The 19496-nt window shown below is 34.0% G+C and overlaps 2 protein-coding genes across 2 annotated transcripts; both read right to left on the reverse strand.

The window, feature by feature from the left end:
• Positions 1-1868: 1868 nt before the first annotated feature.
• On the reverse strand, positions 1869-13931 carry LOC133181754 (uncharacterized). The gene is made up of 8 exons (XM_061316340.1): positions 13787-13931; positions 13056-13124; positions 12838-12852; positions 10903-11028; positions 10722-10751; positions 6819-6972; positions 6484-6656; positions 1869-6207 (listed from the first exon to the last, which is right to left on the reverse strand). The coding sequence occupies exons 1-8, from the start codon at positions 13929-13931 to the stop codon at positions 2309-2311; spliced, it is 4611 nt and encodes a 1536-aa protein (XP_061172324.1). The 3' UTR covers positions 1869-2308.
• An 876-nt stretch (positions 13932-14807) lies between these two features.
• Positions 14808-17829, reverse strand: LOC133179286 (uncharacterized). Its single transcript, XM_061314104.1, has 8 exons — positions 17753-17829; positions 17346-17405; positions 16657-16704; positions 16323-16409; positions 16165-16215; positions 15270-15332; positions 15002-15091; positions 14808-14885 (listed from the first exon to the last, which is right to left on the reverse strand). The coding sequence occupies exons 2-8, from the start codon at positions 17397-17399 to the stop codon at positions 14823-14825; spliced, it is 456 nt and encodes a 151-aa protein (XP_061170088.1). The 5' UTR covers positions 17400-17405; positions 17753-17829; the 3' UTR covers positions 14808-14822.
• Between the last annotated feature and the right edge of the window lie 1667 nt (positions 17830-19496).

Genomic DNA, 19496 nt, shown 5'->3' on the forward strand with positions numbered 1-19496 from the left:
ATTTTCTAACACTCAAGTTGCAATTGATACTAACACATAAATCTTAAAATTAAAATTTTCAATAGAATACATATTTTTTTATTATCACAGTAAAGTTTGGAAATTCCTGTATCTCTTTTCACAAAATATCAATTAATTCTCATTGGAAGAGAAAGCTTAAGATTTTATACCTTTTGACGAAAATTCTTTCTAGATTTTTCGTGTAAAATTTTAGCCCCGTCGGAAGTATTTCAGAATTGTATAAAATTAAAATATATTTCGTGTCTGTAATAAAAATTTACCCCCTGTTACATTTATAATAATACTAGGCTATGAGGGTATCTAACTTTAAATAACATTCTTCAAAGAATTGCAGCTATTTTCTCTTTCACTGTCTATTATCCATTCTATTGTACGATTAAATAAGCAAATCATGTAGAGCACGCTTCCATCTGCATAAAAGCAAAATTTAAAATCAATGGGTTGAAAACTTCAATATCAAGTGTTCAAATATTGCAATGAATTTCTATCATGTTCATCAAAGGAAAAATTTTAACTTTACTTTCTATAAGTGTGTCTCATCATAAATAATATTACGATTTAATTTTAGCCTTTTAGCCAATCAAAATTCAAATACATATAGATATTCTGTCTATACATATAGATATTCTGTCTATTGATGGTGTGAATCGAGTGTGAAACGAGTTTTCTCAGATTTAATCCATTTTCAAAAATTTGATCAATTTACTATGCATAATTTTGGTTGTAAAAGTTCATGCATACAAGTCCAGAAATAATGATGTTTATAGAGCATACGTGTTTATTGTCCATTATGTAATAGGAATCCATATTCCTAAAGATTTATAAAATGGAAATTTTCGGTACTTTTCGAAAGTCTCTACGGACGAGGTGGGATCATGTGCCATGTAGGAGTGAGCATCCCCTGGGGAAAACTGAAAAAAATCCGTAGACAATTCAGTGCGTAAATGATGACCTAACAATTAGTATGAAAAACATCAGACATTATTACATTGACTTAATGATAGATTGTATTTGCTGACAAGGTCATTATATCGACCATAAAGCTTGCAAAATGATGACTTTAACGAGACTATTGATATTCTCGTTTCATCAACTTGTTTGTCAATAGCTTGTCTCGTTTTAGAAATTTCGTATGTAGAGCATGCTCTTGCGTATCAAATCAACTGAGCGGTCCATAAACTCCATATGCAGGTGATAAGGGTATATTGCTAAGGAAGTAAGGGAAGTTGACGATTGAAAAGTTGGTCATCAGTTTATCATAAAGCTTTGCTGTAAGGTTACCATAAACGTCTTTTTCTAGTAAAATTAAACTCTCCAAAGTGAGAGTGTGCAAGATTATAGATATGAGTTTCCTGATCTTAATTTCAGTGCCAAAAGTGATATTTAAAAATAAGTAAAATTTGATTGGAACATGCTCTTGCTACAAGTGATTTTTTTCTACACTTACTGTCCACCGCCGCACCGTGCAGCATAGTCTGCAGAAATCATCAGCATCATCACGTGAAAAAGATCCAGGTTATTTGTTATCCCTTTAGTCATCTGGCGAGATTGGGTATCACATGATGATATACTAGTAATACATTTTCATAATTTATCATTGATGTTCATATCGATGACCTGATCGAGTCATGCGATGGTTCATGCGTTGAGCATGAATTTATGCAAAGTATTTGATAATGATGCTCATTTAGGGACTACATATGTAATTTGTGTGCAATATACAGATCCAAAATTAAAGATAGCTACTATTTTTATAATACACACAAGTATTTTTAATATCTGATAAACTTCTTCCAGCCACCAGACATTGTTTCCTTTATAAAGGAGACACTAACTGTTTGGGAGCCTAGGTCCTATTTTTATTAAAAACGTTAACATTTTGATCCTGAAATTAAAAAAAAAATAGCAAACAAAGGATTCAGAAAAAAATGAAGCACCCCATCAAATATGCCACTGAGAATTAACAAATAGGAATTTTTCTGGGTTTCCAAGTGTTTCTAACTGGTTAATGCATAGAAATTCAAAGATCTTATTCCATTATTTTCACCAATTTGATAAACTGATTCAGTTATTAAAAACTACAAAGAATGTTCCAAATTCTGTCCGACTGAGTGAAAAAGTGGCAATGAATACTTTTTACAAGTAAGGAAATATCTATTTTTCACATTTGGTCAAATGGTTCAGATATTTCCATAATAATAAAACAAATTGTTTATGTATTTGATGTACACCTTCATATAATTTAGAATTCTCAGTAATTGAAGAAAATATATGAAAATTTTAAATGTTAATAATGCGGAGGAGGTGGTGGAGTTTTTGGAATAGATTCATCAGAGTCAAATGTCTCCTTACTGCTCGGTAATCTTTGTCCACGATTAAAATGAACAGGAATATCACGTGACTGGTGATAACCAATGAAAGACGGCCTTTGAACCTGATGTCGATCACCCAGTAAGCTTTGTGGTCCCAGTAAAGTTTCCGATACCCCACTGTGAAAACTCGAAGCAGGTACACCTTGAAAAGAGCTCAATGTTTGTAAGTTGGGAATACTTCTGTTGCTGGATTTTGACACGGCATGTTGAGGTTGATTGTTTTGAACCAATCCTTGATTTTGATATATCATATCCACACTACGTTTTCTCCGTGTCGGCGATTCAGCATCAGTATCCCAACCGTCGTTATGGAGATGATCACGTTCAGTTCTTTTGTTATTGAAACTATCTGGTTTGGAGAAAAATCTATCCTGAATTGTCTGACTGTTGCGCATAACTTCCAAAAGTGATCCCGACTGTTGTTGATTAGTTCGACTCTCCCAAATTCTCTGTAGCTCCGGATCTACCGGAGACTCTTTTGGAGTACTGTGTTTTGGACTTCGTCTTTTAGAGTAAAAACTACTGTCATTCCCAAAATGAGAAATATCTTGCGATTCGTTGAGAGTGAGGTTTCTGCTCCCTCCTGTTGAAGTCCTTGGCCGTTGACCTCTGATCTGATAATTCACACTTTCTTCATTGCCTCTTCGTTTTACTTGCTGCAGAAATTGCCTCTCGTCAGCTCTTGTGAAGGATTCTCCTCTCACAGCATAAGGCTTGTTGTTGTATTGAATTCCCTCTCTTTGATTTCCATGCCATAAATCTTTTGGGAATTCTTCCATTGCAACGTTCAAGTGTGATCTTGACCCGATATTATTGTTATTTCCATAATGCCCCAAATTTCGCCTGAGAGGGTTTCTCGAGGAAGTTCCTGAAGAGGAAGAGGCATCTTTCGCTTTCTCAACCGGTGCATTGTCTTTGTTCAACAACTCTTGCAGTCTATTACCTTTCAGGGCATCTCTAGAACGACGGATATCTATATCTTTCACAGGAAAACGAATCATGCTTTTCCTCAGAAATTCTTGATATGGCGTAGAATGTTCGTCATCCTTTGCTACATGCCTTTGTGGACTTCCTCTGTTTGAAGGTGGTGGAGAAAACACATTTCTAGACATAATAGGCACTTTAATGTCTTTTCTCTCCCCTATCTTTGCAGCTGCTGGTGGATATGCCACAGTGTTCTTTGCAAACATTTTTGTGTATTTCAATTCCTCGTTGAGGTTTCCCATCGTATTTAAAGCTGGGGGCGCTACATCTTCATAATCCTCCCTCACACTTTGCATAATCCTCTCTCGTTCCTGACTTTCTTCTTCCGATCTACCACTAACACTTCTCCTCTGCCTAAGGTAATACAACACCTCCTCATCCTCCTCTCGATCTCGTTCCCGTGGGGGTATATTTAAATGTCGGTTTTCCTCATACTGATGGACAAAAGTCCTCGGCATTGTTTCTCGACTGTTCTCCACTAAAGCACTGACGGTCTTTTTCTTGCGAAGATAATCTAGAACATCCTCATCGTTCTGTGTATTTATATCGCGTTCTTCAAAATCAAATGGAACAGCTCCTGAAGGGGCCGAACGACGCCTTTGGCCTGTATATTTACTGAAACGAGATTGCCTGGCATCTTCTGGGCTGCTACGAGCGGCTTCAACAAAGCTACTGACACTTCTCCTATCGCTTAAAAAGTTTAAAACCTCTCGATCATCTTCCAAATTACGTTCGATCGACGTTGAAAGTCCTTGACCGTAACTACGGTCTCGACTCGAGGACCGGGACTCGAAATCATATTCTCTTTCTTTCTTCCTTCCCCTGTCTGATCTATAGTCAGGGCTTTTTGATTTTTCTACAGCTTGAAGATATTGAGAAAGGGGAGATCCTCGAGCCATACGTCGATATCTTTCACTGGATTCGGTTTCTCTGCTTCCATTCACTTCAATTCCGGAATCCACAAATTGGCGATCCATTCGTGCCCGGTTTCTGGTGTTCTGCACCACCCCAAAATGTTCTCGATATGTTGTCTGATATGGATTTGTTGACGGTTGTGTGTTTGGAACTCTGTAAATAGGCATTACAATATGTTCGTTTTCATTATTCATGTATTCAGCATATTTTGGTAGGCAGTCTTGGTTATAGTAAATTTCGTTGGGATCTGAAACATCTTTCGTTTTGTAAAATACTTCTGGCTGCGAATAACTTCGTCTTGCATTCATACGAGATCCAATTGGTTCATAATGTTTAACAAACCATTCCTTTTCATCTTCTCTTGAACGCTGCTTTGTAGAAACTCTTGAGTCTTGGCTTTTGGGAACATCATCTTTTACCCGATAATTTGACAACTGTTGATCGGACGCCCTCTTTTCCCGGTTTTCTTGGATGTACATGTCTCGATAAGAATGAAATGAAGGTTTGGAATGTTGTTCCTGCAGTCGGTCCTTTAGATACTGAGTCGATCTTTCGGGGTGAATTATAAAGTTGCTCCGTAATTTCTCGCCCTGATCTGAATTGCTTCTTCCGACTTCCTCAAGTCCGCGAATCAAAGTTGAGGAGGGCATAGAAGTTGTACGATTACTGCATTTATTGATACTGTGATGTGAATAGATAACCCCATCTCCTGAGATTGGATGATGACCTGGAGCGTTCGAATTGTTTTCCTGCATTCCTTCTACAATGTAGTTTTCCAATGAGAAAAGTTTTTTCTGCATCCCAATGGATTCTCTCTGATGAACACTCTGAACAGGGCTTAGATTAAGTGCACAAGATGGAAAATTCTGTGATTTGTCTACACGTACAAATCCAGAAAGCTGCGATGGCTGATAATGTATGGGTGTCAATGGAGGCGGTGAAACAGGTTGTTTGACTGAAGCCGTCCGAATGTGGCCTGAAGACGGCCGGTCTGTTGGTGATAAATATTGTGGAGTCGTCTGAGTTTGTGCTGAAATCTTTCTACTGGATGGTATATCTGATACTAAGTTTTCTCCGTGAGAATGGTGGATCAAAGAACGATGCTTTGGCTGACAGACACTGCAATATTCTTGTTCTTCATTTTTTGTTAACGTCTGAGTAGACTTCTGCAAATCATGCTGTTTCATTCCTACTGGATATGGTTCAGCACCGTTTTGAGCTTCTAATGGTTCTAGTAATGGTTCGCCATTTTCTTTTGTCATACGCTTATGTTCAAACGACTCTCCGTTTTGTTTAGATGTAAAAGATTGATGAGATCTTCGCTCGAGTGAGCAAGTTCTGCTGCCTTTTTGATTTTCAAGGTTATCAATACGTCCACCTGGCTTTGCTTGGTCTACGACAGATTGGTAAGATCCTCGATGATGTGAGCAGACTCTGCTGTTTTTTCGCCTTCCATTCTCCTCATTGTACATAATATGGCTAGACTTTGATGCATTCAACTGTTGAGATTTGGATCTTTCAGGCTTTGGTTCATATGGTTGTGGCTTAGCAGTTGTTAGTCGACCACAGCTACATATAGTTTCTCTGATAATCTGTTCATTGTCATCTATGGATGCTGGCTGAGATCTCGTTGAAAACTTAAGACTCTCTGCATAATCAATGTCTACTTTTGTGTTGTCCACACCTGTTTCTCCACCCTCAAAATTGATGACGTAAGAATCGTCTTTCTTCTCATCAGAATGACTTATTTTAGACTCTGGTTTTGTTCTCCTTTCTCGGTGAATTCTTTGATCAGAGTTTCTTTTGCTTCGATTGGATTTTAAAGACTGCTTGCTTCCTCTCTCCTCTGGGATCAATCTGTCAGGGGCCCTTGACATCCTAGACATACTTCTCACGAGTTTTAATTCAGAAACCACTGAAATGGAGGTCATTTGATTGCTTAAAACAATTAATGATTCTTTTTTTTTTTTTAAATATTGTTCTTATTAGCTCTTTTGTTGCTTTAGACAATTAGGAGATTTTTTATCATTTTTTTACGGATATTAGTCTAGACGAAACTTTTTTAGACAGCACATCTCGGATTCAAGTTTTCTTACTTTATGGACGGTGCACCAGTTATGCTGGTATATTTAAATCTCAATTCACGAAAGCGCTTAAGAATTTACTTTTCAAATTATGATGTATCACTTACACTGGTTAACATCCACTTCGGCTGTCTCCTTCTTTATGCTGTCTTTAATGGCACCCAGACAGCACAATGTTTCAAAGAACACCACGTTACTCAGTTCACAACAGCCCGGGGGTAGGGTCTTAGGGATGTCCCCTGTCTGAAGGCGTTTCAGATACTCCGCGTCCTCCTTTTTCCTGATTGAATTAAAATTTTGTTGATCTTAGTTCACAACATTTGTTTTTAATATAAATACCCGGTAATCAAAATTATAGCTCTTGAAATAACTTCATTAAATATGTTTACACTTTTGACGTTTCTGACATTAATTAAAATGATTCATGTATACAGATACTTGCTTTCTGCTTAACACCCTGCAGCAGTGGATGATGATAATAAGCACAATCCCAAGTACAGTTGCACCAAATATGATCGCCATCCGGGTAGCTGTTGGACCATCGATCATTTTTATGACGTTAACAAGCGTCAAATCCTTATCCTGTCGGATAGTTTCTAGTAAAATGATTTTAAAGAAAAAATCAATGTATGTAATAAAAAAATAAATTATACAAAAATATTTTTTGGACTGTAGCTGTTTTTGTTTTTTAAAAAAAAAAATCATATTTTATATTATACTATACTTTGTACATGTATAAAATCTGTCTGAAGGGTGATCTCTTTCACCCCCCCCCCCCCACCCCCCCAAAAATTAAAATCAGAAGTAAATATATTTTATCCATGCAGACAGAAATTAGCATTTTAAAGTATTGAGTTAAGGTATCCGATCCATAAAAGGACATAATTTTCTAACCTTAAGTATCCATCCTGTATTAAATACTCGGAAATTAATTCAAAGCATTTTAGAGTAGAAAAGGATTTATCAGGAGAAATTTTCAAAAATATAATTACCTAAGCGGTAATTAGTTAATGAAGAATGCACTGAGGTCTATGGGGACAAGGAAATTTTTGAAAATAAAAAGTTAAATACTAAGAATATCAAAACAATGCTTTGGTAGAAAGATGTATTTAATTATTAGGAATAGAAAAACGATTGAAAACTAATTTTTTACCAGATCGATTATTTTAGAATTGATTTTTATTGATTAAAAGCAAAGGGGGATAACTCTTCAAGGACAGGACAAGGTCAAAAATTAGGACATATTCCGCTCTTACATATTGATACTAAAACATGAAGATTATGTCTACATATACTGAGTATTCAGGCAATATATATCTGTAATGCATTCAGATTCATTGAATCTGAGGCTATTATGGATCGGATACCTTAAGGGGAAAATCTGAATGGTGTCTAGATTTTGAGTATCAATCTGACTTGTTTCTTCTTTTGTTTTTGGAATCAAACTTTTGATTAAAAATCAAAAAAAAGTCAATCCAAGTTTTATTTTAAATTTTAAAAAAGTCGTGATTATAATATTTTAAGATGTAGTTTTATCAATGATTATTAAAGAAGGTATATAAGTGTACGAGGTTTGTTTAAAAAGTTCGCGGACAAATTCTAATGTGTCAGTGAGCATGCAAAACACTACTTAAACTCTGCAGCAAAAAAAAAAAAAGAGGAAAGAAAGACAAAAATTTGCGTATTTTCCAATAAAGATGCAAAGATTTGTTGTTTTCCGGCGATCAATTAAAAAATACAGTTATATCATTAAGATGACATAATTATATTATGTTATGTTTTTGCGCGTTCTATGTAGACATTTTGTTATTTATCAGTGAGAACATAAAAATTTAAGATGGTTTATTTGACGCCACTATATTAATTAAACTTCATTTTGGGAAATTTGTATTAAATTAAAGAAGTTTAAGGCATACCGTTTTATTGCTTAATATAGAGGGTCATCACATAAAAAAGCAAAGCAAAAAACAGAAACGTCACTGAACATCTTGAATCACGTAAATGTTACAAAATTTTGTGTATATGCAGGAAAATCTCCGAAATGCTTCTGGAGATGACTCTATCATAAGTGTTCTAACGGTATAAGCGTTTTAAGGATGGAAGGAGCGTCGTTTTTATCATGGACGATCGGGGAGATCACATGAAGTTCGGGGGGGGGGGGCAGTGCAGGAGGGGGAGCAACTTTTTTCCAAAACGAATTTTTACAGTTTAGTTTATGACTGTGTTCATTGAAAGGCTGATTGCTTCCCCCTCCCCCAAGTTTTTGCAATGTACATCATAGTCAAATTCTCCTCTGGTAATGTGGAAAAAGTTGGAACCTTAACCCCACCCCCACCCCAAAGGAATGCACATGATTTTGTGTATACTTATGATTTGATAAAACAAACTTCGTTCCTAATAGTAATAGTAATAGTAAAGTTGTTTTCCCGTACATTATTGTATTTTTAACAACCCTCTTATAAGCTGAAATCTCAGTTCTGATAAACGATACGTTTACTTTATCATTTCATTCTAAATTTAGTAGGGGGCACCAGTCCATGCAGCCCCGCAAATCTCCAAGTCAGACAGCTTATATCTTTGAAAATCGGAAGTTTTGTCTATAGTGAGTCCCCTTCGCCTTTTTTTTAACATCTCAATAATGCAAGATTTTTTCAAAGTCCTCCAGGTTCAAGGTAAGAACTAAATTGAATCTACATTTTTATTATGAAGCTTTCAAATACTTTGAAAGGAGCGTGTCCTTTCATCAGAAGGAAACCCAACTACATAACTTTTTGTGAGGTTTTGCCTTTTGGCAAAAAAAATTGAGTTAGTTGTCAGCAAATGCTGAATGACGTCCTTCCCTTAAACAATTACAGGATTTTGACTTTCATCATCTATATACTTATAAATTAATAAATTTTGCAAATAAACTCCGAAACGGGTGCACCAGAGTTCTTACTTACTCCTCTAACAATACACTAGATACAAGCTGATGTCCGTAAACTATATTTAGATTTCACTCGCATAGTAAGTATCGTACATTAAATTAAAAGTCTACTTTTATTTTCTATAAACAGCCATGAAATAGCAAAAACGTGAGTATGGTGGCGTTTCCGGTTGGCGGATCTAAGTTACTGGCAATATTTAACGAAACTGACAACAAGCAATCGTTTATTTATTTCATAAAACGTCATCACTGAATTATTCAATCAAAACTTGATTTAAATGATATAAAAGAAATAAGTTGTGATAACCGATAAAAAAGAGAGATATGCAAATTATTTTCACCATTCACCGATCTTGATATTGACGGAAGCTTCTAGAACATCATATAGCATCGAGCCCGATGTTAAAGAGAAAACAGAAGCTGGATGAACATGAAAAAAAGTTTTTGTGTGAATGGTCATTGAAATAATGGCAAATCATTGATAACGCACTCTAAGTTGTGAATATATTTATATATCGAAAGACTATATTACACATACATGTAGTAGGTTTTCCTAATAAATTTACCGGTAAAATTTGTATTTTATTCCTTACTGAGAGCATCGTGACAACGAACCCGAAGTACAATTTGTACTTCGTAATAAACTTGCTTACATGAAAAGAAAAAAAAATAATGAATAAGATATTGTTTAAATACAATTGAATATGTAAAATTTGTGCTTTAATCAATACATTTCAGTTTTTTTTTTTCTGAATACAGTCTTTTGTATCAAATACTCGGCCTATTCAGAAGGCGTTAAAAGCTAATTTTACACAGGTACTTGGGTCTTGGTTTAAAAATATGTATACACCTTATTGATATGTAAAAAAAAAAAGTAAAGTACATTTTTACATATCAATAAGGTACATAAATATTTATAAACCAAGACCCAAGTACCTGTGAATTTTTAACCCCCCCTCCCCCCCCCCCCAATCAATTTATCAGCAAAATGTACATATTCGCTGCTATTATCCTTGACAGAAATGTAATAAGAGCTCAGCATCTGAAGTACAATATCCATAATATAGTATAACAGGTTTCACAATAAACATCAATTAATAAAATTGTTATTTTTCAAGTTTTTACAAAGGGGGGGGGGGGGGGGGTGGAGACGTACATATACTTCATGCGGATTTTGAACAAAGTATTTCTTCCTGCTATAAGCCTGTAGGCTGTAAGTAGAAACTACAATATATTTTCTGTCTGTAGTGGTATAAATTCAATTCCCCGCGCTTGCGCGGGATTTCACCTAGTACATGTATATAATTGTACAATTTGCAGTGCATTCAATTATGGATAAAATGAAAAATAAAACACTGCTTAATTTAAATGAAAAACAGATACATATATACACTAAGTTAAACAAAACTTTATACTAACCGCCCCCTTCTGGCCTGATGCCACCTGATTCTGAAAAAGAAATTAAATTATATGAAGAAAACGTTAAAATTTAAATTAATAGTCAAAATATGTTCTTAACCTTTTGCTATTTTGTTGTTATGAAGTAGTGGTGATGCATTCTGCTTGCACGGTATTGATTTCAAGATTTCAAGTACGTTACCCTTTTCGCATGATTCTCCCACGTAACCCACGGGACAGTGGCAGATAAATGGAGGGGTACTCCTGGGTGTCCATTCACATAGTGCACTGTGTTGGCAGGGGTTGGGCAAACAAGGATTTGCGTCATCTACATTTGATAACAATTCAAAACTGATTTAGAAATATGATAAACAATGCTAGACATATAATAATTTTTTACATGTGTGCATTTTATGTTGTACGAAAGCCCATTGAGCTCATTTTCGTAGGTAAAAAAAAATATTTTTCGCGTTATAACGCGAAACTTTCGCGAATAAACACGTAACTTTCGCCGAAACTTTCGCGTGATAACGCGAAACTTTCGCTGTAAAACCGAGACATTTGCAGAAGTCTCCATTTTCTCTTGATTTTATGATATATTTTATTCATTACAATGAAAAACGAAAGGCTATTTTGAACTTGGACCATCACAAGCTACAATTTAAGTTTTCTCGACATTGAATGTGTCTTTCCTCTTTCTAAATCTTTTTACCGTCATATTTTGTCTTTCTCAACGCTGTTCAAAAATTTCAAAGTCTATGCGAGTTTTTCCAAAGTGAAATTATATAATTATGAATTTCGGAGAAAAGATCACCCCTTTCCGGTGTCATTTTTTAACACTCTCTATAGAATTTGAAATAAAATTAAGATCTCAGAAAATTGACAGAATGAGGTTTTGTCAATTGTGTCCCATCACATGGGTGACCTAATGAGAAAATTGGATGACAAATATTAATTTGTTTTCGTTAGACTCACTGTAGAAATACAACATCTGATGAAAACTTCTAACTCATCAATAATTTCTCTGTCTCTTAAAGTGTATTTCATCTCACATTTTCACAGCGAAAATACAATTTCATGATTTTCTTTGTTCAAGTTACTTATAGTAGGTAGTGTTTATAACCTATTCGATTTTTTAAAAGTATCCCCCAAAATATAATTTTTCATGCACATATATGCCATGTTGAGAGTGATTTTGGAATCAGTGATCAATAAATCTAAAATTCACATACCAGTATTACAAGCAAAAAATTATTTCTATAATGCATAATATAAATAGAAGAATGTTTTAACGTCGAGATTCAACATTTAATAGTTTTAAATTTGTGTATAAGATAGTTAAGACATACTTAAGTCACCTCTACCGGCCGCCTAAGTTTTGCCAAGATTGTCAAATCTTAGCATGCTTTTAGTTACGGTTTTAAGTCTAAGACTGTACCTAAGTCCTGCTTAAGTATGGTCTTAGACTTAAGTACCCTTTATGTTACGATCCCCTGGTTTCTACAGTGTATAATTTTTAGTCCAAAATGATGGATTGCTTAATTTACTAGTGGTACAGTTGTAGTGAACTTTGAAAAAAGTGACAAGTGGAGATCTTCCTGAAAAAAAATCAGTCTAAAGAATTTCTTGGATTCAAAAAGTAAAAAACAAGAAAATCTTTAAAGGAATATTCATTTTATTAATTCGTAGGGTTTTGAAATAAAATGCAAAATTCTGAAGACTAATCTATCCTATTCACGCATCATTTCTCTTTTACATCTTCTGAGGAAATGTAATTTATAAATTCATAGAAGTCCCCGTCTGCGTTTATGTTTCTTATCTGACAATCATGATCAAAGGTTCCTGAGTAACATTGCTAAATACATATAATTTCGAAAGTTATGCGTTAGAACGCGAAAGTTTCGCGTTTATTCTCGAAAGTTTCGCGTTATAACGCGAAAAAGTTATTTTTCTAACCTACGAAAATGAGCTCAATGGGCTTTCGTAATGTTGCTACAAGGGTTACTGTATTCACTTTGATTTTGATACCGTGATATATATCGGATAATTGAGAAATGAAAAACTTTAAAATTCAAAGATATGATGAAAAGTATTATTACCATCACATCATAGTGTGTATGACTGATTAAAGTCTTACCTAATACTTCTGACGCTGAAAAAATTCAAATTTGAATTAAGTAATGTAAAATACAAATTCATGTAAAAGCTCATGATATTACTGGTATTATAATTAAAATATAAACATAGGTTCTAAAGAATGAACATATTATTTAATTGACATAGACTCAAAATCATATAAACTTAATATAATAAAAAAATTGGGAGGGGGTCTTAATCAAGTGAATTCTTCCTTACCTTTTAATGGCCTGATTGGTTTTCTATTGTCCACGGATCGCTTGTGAACTTTCCCTGAACCCGCTTCCTCTGAAAAAGTACGACAGCATTAAGAGTTGTCGCTCTTTACATACATCGCGAGCGCTCTTTAGTCTTTACATACATCGCGAGATTGGGGGGATATGGGATATCATAATGATTGAAATAAACAAGATGTAAATTGATTTTGCTATAAGTATGACGATAAAATTTTACAGCAGTGTAAAGCCATTTGTTACATTCTCTTGAACTAAATAAACTTAGAGAGATCTAAATATATTTTATTTTTTAAAAAATGTACCACTGGCTGCTAATGACATACGATAAATATATACAATGTATATTGATGTTACTATTCGAATAAATTGAGATTTTTCCTATCAATTTTGGGGAGACTGGACAATTTTTTACGTTAATGAGTTCTGCAGCAGTAGCGGACCCATATGATGAGCTGTAAATTTTACAAATTTACATTTTCTGGAACAGGAGTGGAAAATTCAAACTTGTAAACACAAAATTATGTTTGTTATCAAATTTGCAATTACTACCACCTAGTAAACAAACATTTAAAACATGACATTGATTTGTCATATGCATATATATTGTTCACTACGTTACACATTTTTTTTATCTTTCATCACATCACTGTTTGATTAATCATCAGATTGAGGATATAGGCCATATTTGTAATTTGGAAACTTTAACAGACCTACCAACTGTATTGACAATTTCTTTGCAACAGGTATTCAGTTCAATTTTGCCTCTTTCACCATAGCCTGAAGCTGCAGTATTACTTGAAGAGCTTAGAGCATAAGATCCATATGTTGAGAACACAAAAAATATCAACTTCAAAAACATGTCTGTTTGTTCACTTATGTGTTGACGTCATCACTATCTCCTGTAAACGTCACAGTTAAAAATGTCAAAGAAAACACACACACAAGAGTACTTGTGGATTTTTTTTTTCAATAAATAATATTTTCTTTATTTTTGCTGTTTAAAAATTACATTAAGATAACAACCCGTACTCAAATTCACTACAACTATAAACATTTTGTATAAAAATGTTATATAGAATTTGCGCCTGGGTTGTAATTTTAATGTGATTTTTAAACAGAAAAATATAGATGAAATGGATAAAGATTAAAATTGAAGATTTTTTTTAAAATCATATAAAAGATTAAAATTGAAGATTTTTTTTAAAATCATATAAAAATGATTAAAGGGGTTGGGGTGCATCGTAGAAGCACGATCCTGTCCACAAGCACCTGTAGATATGATGAAAATAATATTGCATACTGCATTTTCTCTCAGATTTGAACAGAAAAATTGTTACAGGGGATTTAGCACTTGATGTGTATACGTGTGTTTGGAAAGGGGGGGGGGTCTGTATCGAGTATAAAATGAAAATAAAAACGAAGTAGAGAGGGTCAATTCAGCATTTGTCTATTATTTTTAAACAAATCAGTAAAGAGAGGGTAAAGGTACACAACTTTTTTATATATAATCACTAACTATGCAAGTTTCATTAAATTGTCAATATAGTAGAAATCTGTTGAGGTTACAGTTTACAATAACTACATTAAAACTTTCTGTTTTATTCTGGTTGTGTTGTAGGAACGAGTATGTGGTTTAAAAATGAACAGGTCAAATTTGCGATGTTACCTACTTAGTTTTTATGACAATTATCAAAACATTTGTACATGTTGTCGTCAATGAAAACAAAGACTTGAATTTGCAGAGAACACTTTATTGATTTCTTCTACCAGTACATGAAATACAACATGAAAAAAATCTCCTGAAGATGTTGGGCTGAAAAGATAAAAAAAAACAATTATTAATATAAAGAATTTATTCAAAAGCTGCAATAACATGTAGAATACGAATCGATAAAACCAAACTCACAGATTTATTAGTTAGAATCTCACCTTGCGTTTCTTTTGGCGACTGTCGTCGGATTGATACATTATTGCGGCTGAAAAGGCTGAATGAATGGAAATTAGGGACATTCGCCTGGTCTGTAAATGAAGTATATTTCAGTAGTCAGTACCCTTCAGTGTTATAAAGTTGACAACAATCAACTTTTTTTTCATTTCTCATATTGATATACACAAAGAAAATATAATTTTATAAACATCCAGTTAAGTTTTATTTTCAGTATCTCAGTGATCAAAATGTTTAAACTCTCATATTTACCTCTATTTCAATGAATTCTTCAGCAAGGGCCTCTTTGATGCTTAGTTCAGAAAGTTGCCTAGCCTGAGACATTGAATAATGTCAGGGGTTATTATATATAGTACTGAGGGACGAAGCATCGTTTTTCGAAGTGGTGGTGTTTGGGCGGATTATTGGAAAAAAGGGGAGAAAAATACCCAAACTCGAGAAACCTACGTTGGGGAGGGAAGGGGGGTCTTTTCGACAAATTACAAGAAGGGACTAATCGTCCTTTAAGTGAAAGTTTCAATCCTAAGACTATTTTCGTAAAACATGGAGGGGCAGCTTCCCCCCCCCCCCGGTGTCCATGATACTACGTACCTAGACTTCTTAAATCTACAGTCACATTTATGCAAATGTAACAAGCATTCTGAGAGTATTGCATTAGCAATACTAGTCCCCTACCGGCAAGTGTAATCTGGTTCCGTTCCCGTTAAGAATTGAAAATGCCATAATTCCGTCAAAAATTAATGAAGCGGGACGAAATGCAAACTTGATCTATAACTAATAAAGGTAAAGCCACATACCAAAAATCAGCTCAATATTTACAAGCGTTTAGAAGAAAATTGCGGAAAACCCCTAAAAATTGAAAAGGCCGTAATTCCGTCAAAAATCAATGAAGCGGAACGAAATGCAAACTTGATTTGTAACTCATCAAGATACACTCACATACCAAAAATCAGCTCAATATCTGCAAGCGTTTAGGAAAAAAGTGCGGAAAACCAAGTGGGACAGACTGACATACAGACAGAGGGACAGACAGACAGACGGACGGACAGACGGACGGACAGACTCAGAGGAAACCTATAGTCCCCTCCGGTTTCACCGGTAGAGGACTAATAAGAACATGCATGTTGCAGATTTAAGAGATGTGTACCTGTTGACTCAAGGCGATCTCTGCAGGCAAGCTGCATAAACTTGACATCGTCTGTTATATAAAATAAGAGTTCATGAACAAATTTCAATTTATTGAAAAAAAAAATATATATATAATCTATCTTCAAAAAACGTGACAAATTTGATAAATAATCATACAGCCTGGTCAAGTTCTTCCGGACTTTCATCTTCATCGTCAGAATCGTCGTGTTCAACCATCATTATCATCATGGAAGCTTTGGTGCACTAAACGACAAACATACTTTTTTGTGGAAACACGTTAATACAATTCATTTTTCTACCCGTATTATCTTCATTAATTCACAATTATCTTTAATTATCTTTTTCAATAGAAGATAAAATGGTAAAATAAATAATTATAATAGATATAATTGTTTTCAATCAAGTGTATGCTGTCTTTACTACTGGTAACTACTGGTACTACTTTTACTACTGAAACAAACACAATATTTATCTTTAGATTAATACAAACCAGATCCTTCCTCTGAGAAGGAGGACCATTCATCTCGCTTTCTTCACTCTGTTGTTAACAAATACAAAAAAAGTTGTTAAGCTAAATTATACAAAGACCTTATCATGTCAAACCAACGAGATACAAGTAAATGTAGTGAATCGGGTAATTATATTTTTTCTCTGAAAATTTGCAACTTTTTTTATCATTAGACAGAGTTTATCAGAAATAGATTACCCGTGCCTCCCATTCCAAACCCTACGCATCCTAAAATCAAAGTGCCACAAAGTGCTCAACTTCGCACTTATGCCAGAAAACAGTTTTGTATTTCTGACCCCCCCCCCCCGAAGGTACCCAAACTTCAAACTTTTACACCTTCGTGTATTTGAGAAAGAATTGGCAATTAATGAAAATAAGTTTTTGTTATTCATTTAACAATGATGATAGAAGTGAAGAGGGTACAGAGAAAACTTCAAAATAAAATGACCTAGCCATTTTATGGCGGGAGAAGTGTGCTATACTTTAATAAAATAGAGTAAGACCCTAAATGAGAGAGGATGCGGAAAGGGAACATGGATTGTGCATGAGTAAACAAAGATTATAATTGAGTGTACAAGTCATACATCACTAGCTTTCAAAAATTCAAAAATTCAAAATTTGAAAATATCACGGCAGTATGAGTAGGGGCTGAAAATCCATAATAAAAATACCTCGGTGTTCCCTGGATGGGACTCTTTCAACGATGGACTCACGTTATGATCCATTTTAAGCTAAAAAAAAAAATGTTAAGAGTGAAAGTAGAAAAGAGAAAGACTAATAAAAGAATGATTTTACAGAAATTTTGATATATCACAATATAATGAGTTTATGACCTACATAATTAAAGATATGAAATTGATTTCTTCCGACAAGAATAAACTTAGAACCCAAGAAAATTGAACAAGTAATTGTAGAATCAAATATATGGTGTCTTCGATATAATAGTGTTTGGAAACAAACTCTCCCAATTAAGTCTGAAAAACAAACATGGTTGAGTTGAAAATGAATACATTTTTTACACCCTCCAAGAATGGTAATGTAAAATGTGCCTGCTTATATGCAAACAACTTTTACTTACTTTACTCCAAAAACTATATTCCTTCTTCGTACAGCAAATACTTATGGCATCCAAAAAATAAATCTGAATTTTGGAAAAGGCTTCTCAAATCTGTCAATTAAAATTAATAGAAGAATAAAGTTTATTGTCAAACGCAGCAACTTAAAATGAAAATGTTTTAATTTAGCAATCATTGTTTAATTTTCTCTTACCACAAAATTTGCGATCGGAGGTCTTGAAACCGCAGTCTCTATTATGACGTCACGGGTTAGTTACACGTCACGTGGTTAATACCAGGGACGGTTACTCTAATTTGGTTAAAGTTCTTCAGTGTTTAGAGTTACCGTTCATTTTTTAAAACAAATTTAAGGCCCACCAGAGATGTAAAAAGCGATGAAAATCTGAAAAAAGCAAAGAAAAATTACTTTTCTCTCAGCTTAAAAGGTATACTTAATCGGAGAAGAATCGAAATTAAGATTTAGATCAAATAATCACTTTAAAGGTTAATTTGTTTAAAATATATAACTTACATGCATCATAAAAGTTGCAAGTCTGCTGTGTGTTATATTCCTTGAACGTGTTGCGTTGCAGTTTCAAAGACTTATTAACATTTTGCTTCGAACTTGCAACAATTGCTTTTATATATGCAAAATTACGTAAATAAGTATTTGTTTCTCTTTGTCTCGTTCGATCAGTAAAAAAATGTTCAAAAATGGAAGAACTGCACGTCGTTTTTTCATGGTTTCGCTGAGGGTTGTCTCATAATTATCATACAACTACATTCGTGTACATTATAATAAAAGATAGTTCTTAACGTGAAAAAAAAAACTTTTAAATTACATGTTGGAGGCATGGTTGTGTTTTTTAAAAAAGAAAATTTTGTGAAAATTCGTGAGCGTGCTTTATCTTCAAATAATTTAAGTTTTCATCTCACGTGCTTTTGATTAAGATTATTAATTTCGAGCTATCAGAAGGCTCGTAAATTGATGTGAATTCAAAGGTCTTAAACGAATGTGAGTTCCCTCCTCTCATAAATGCATATGTGTAAGTGTACCTTTGCATAAAACGCTGTTTATAAAATAGGTAATTAACTTGTACTTTGTTAAGAACATGCCCAAGGTTCTTTTTATTATTATTTTATCTCCCACACACCCGAGTCAGCCAGATTTTTTTTTTCTTTATAGTGCAGAAATCCAGTTTGGAACGGAGTCAGTTTGAAAAAGTATAAATTTAAAGCATACTGAATTTTAAATATCAATTGCATACTAGTTTACCTGTTAAAAATACGGAATGTCCAAAATCCCTGCAAATAATGAATGGTTAATAAGACGTTCAGGGGTTCGATCGATTTCAAGAAGAGTATTCGTTCTTTGATGACTTTACAATAAAAAAAATAATTTTTTTTATTAGATAAAGTACATATATTCCAAATTTTCTATACCGATAATTAAGTTTAGTAATTTAATCGCCAGCATGCTCTTTTTTTTTTTAGAAGAAGAAGAAGAAGGACCCTTAATTTGATTCACTGTACGTTCTACCCAATCAAAATCTCTCTCTCTCTCTCTCTCTCTCTCTCTCTCTCTCTCTCTCTCTCTACATTCATGCAGTGGTTCATATAGAAAACAAAGCTCTGGTTTGTTTGAAACAATGGTATTATTGTACTTTTTATAATTCTGATCTCTAGGTTTCATCTACTGGAAGAATTGGATCTTCTGTATGTATACACAAATGACAGTAAAATAAACCATGTATACTGATCATCTTT

This window comes from Saccostrea echinata, unplaced genomic scaffold (assembly GCF_033153115.1).
Source record: "Saccostrea echinata isolate AGI-Se365-2 ecotype Australia unplaced genomic scaffold, CSIRO_AGI_Sech_v1 ptg000001l, whole genome shotgun sequence".
Classification (NCBI taxonomy): Eukaryota; Metazoa; Mollusca; class Bivalvia; order Ostreida; family Ostreidae; genus Saccostrea; species Saccostrea echinata.

Coding starts and splice junctions, on each gene's coding strand:
- LOC133179286 (XM_061314104.1), bottom strand. CDS start 17,399: ATGGATCATAACGTGAGTCCATCGTTGAAAGAGTCCCATCCAGGGAAC. Junction 15,333..16,164: donor AGATCGCCTTGAGTCAACAG/GTACACATCTCT, acceptor TCAATGTCTCAG/GCTAGGCAACTTTCTGAACT. Junction 15,092..15,269: donor AAGAATTCATTGAAATAGAG/GTAAATATGAGA, acceptor CTTCATTTACAG/ACCAGGCGAATGTCCCTAAT.
- LOC133181754 (XM_061316340.1), bottom strand. CDS start 13,931: ATGTTTTTGAAGTTGATATTTTTTGTGTTCTCAACATATGGATCTTAT. Junction 6,973..10,721: donor CATCAGGCCAGAAGGGGGCG/GTTAGTATAAAG, acceptor TCATTTTACTAG/AAACTATCCGACAGGATAAG. Junction 6,208..6,483: donor CGAAGTGGATGTTAACCAGT/GTAAGTGATACA, acceptor CCTCCATTTCAG/TGGTTTCTGAATTAAAACTC.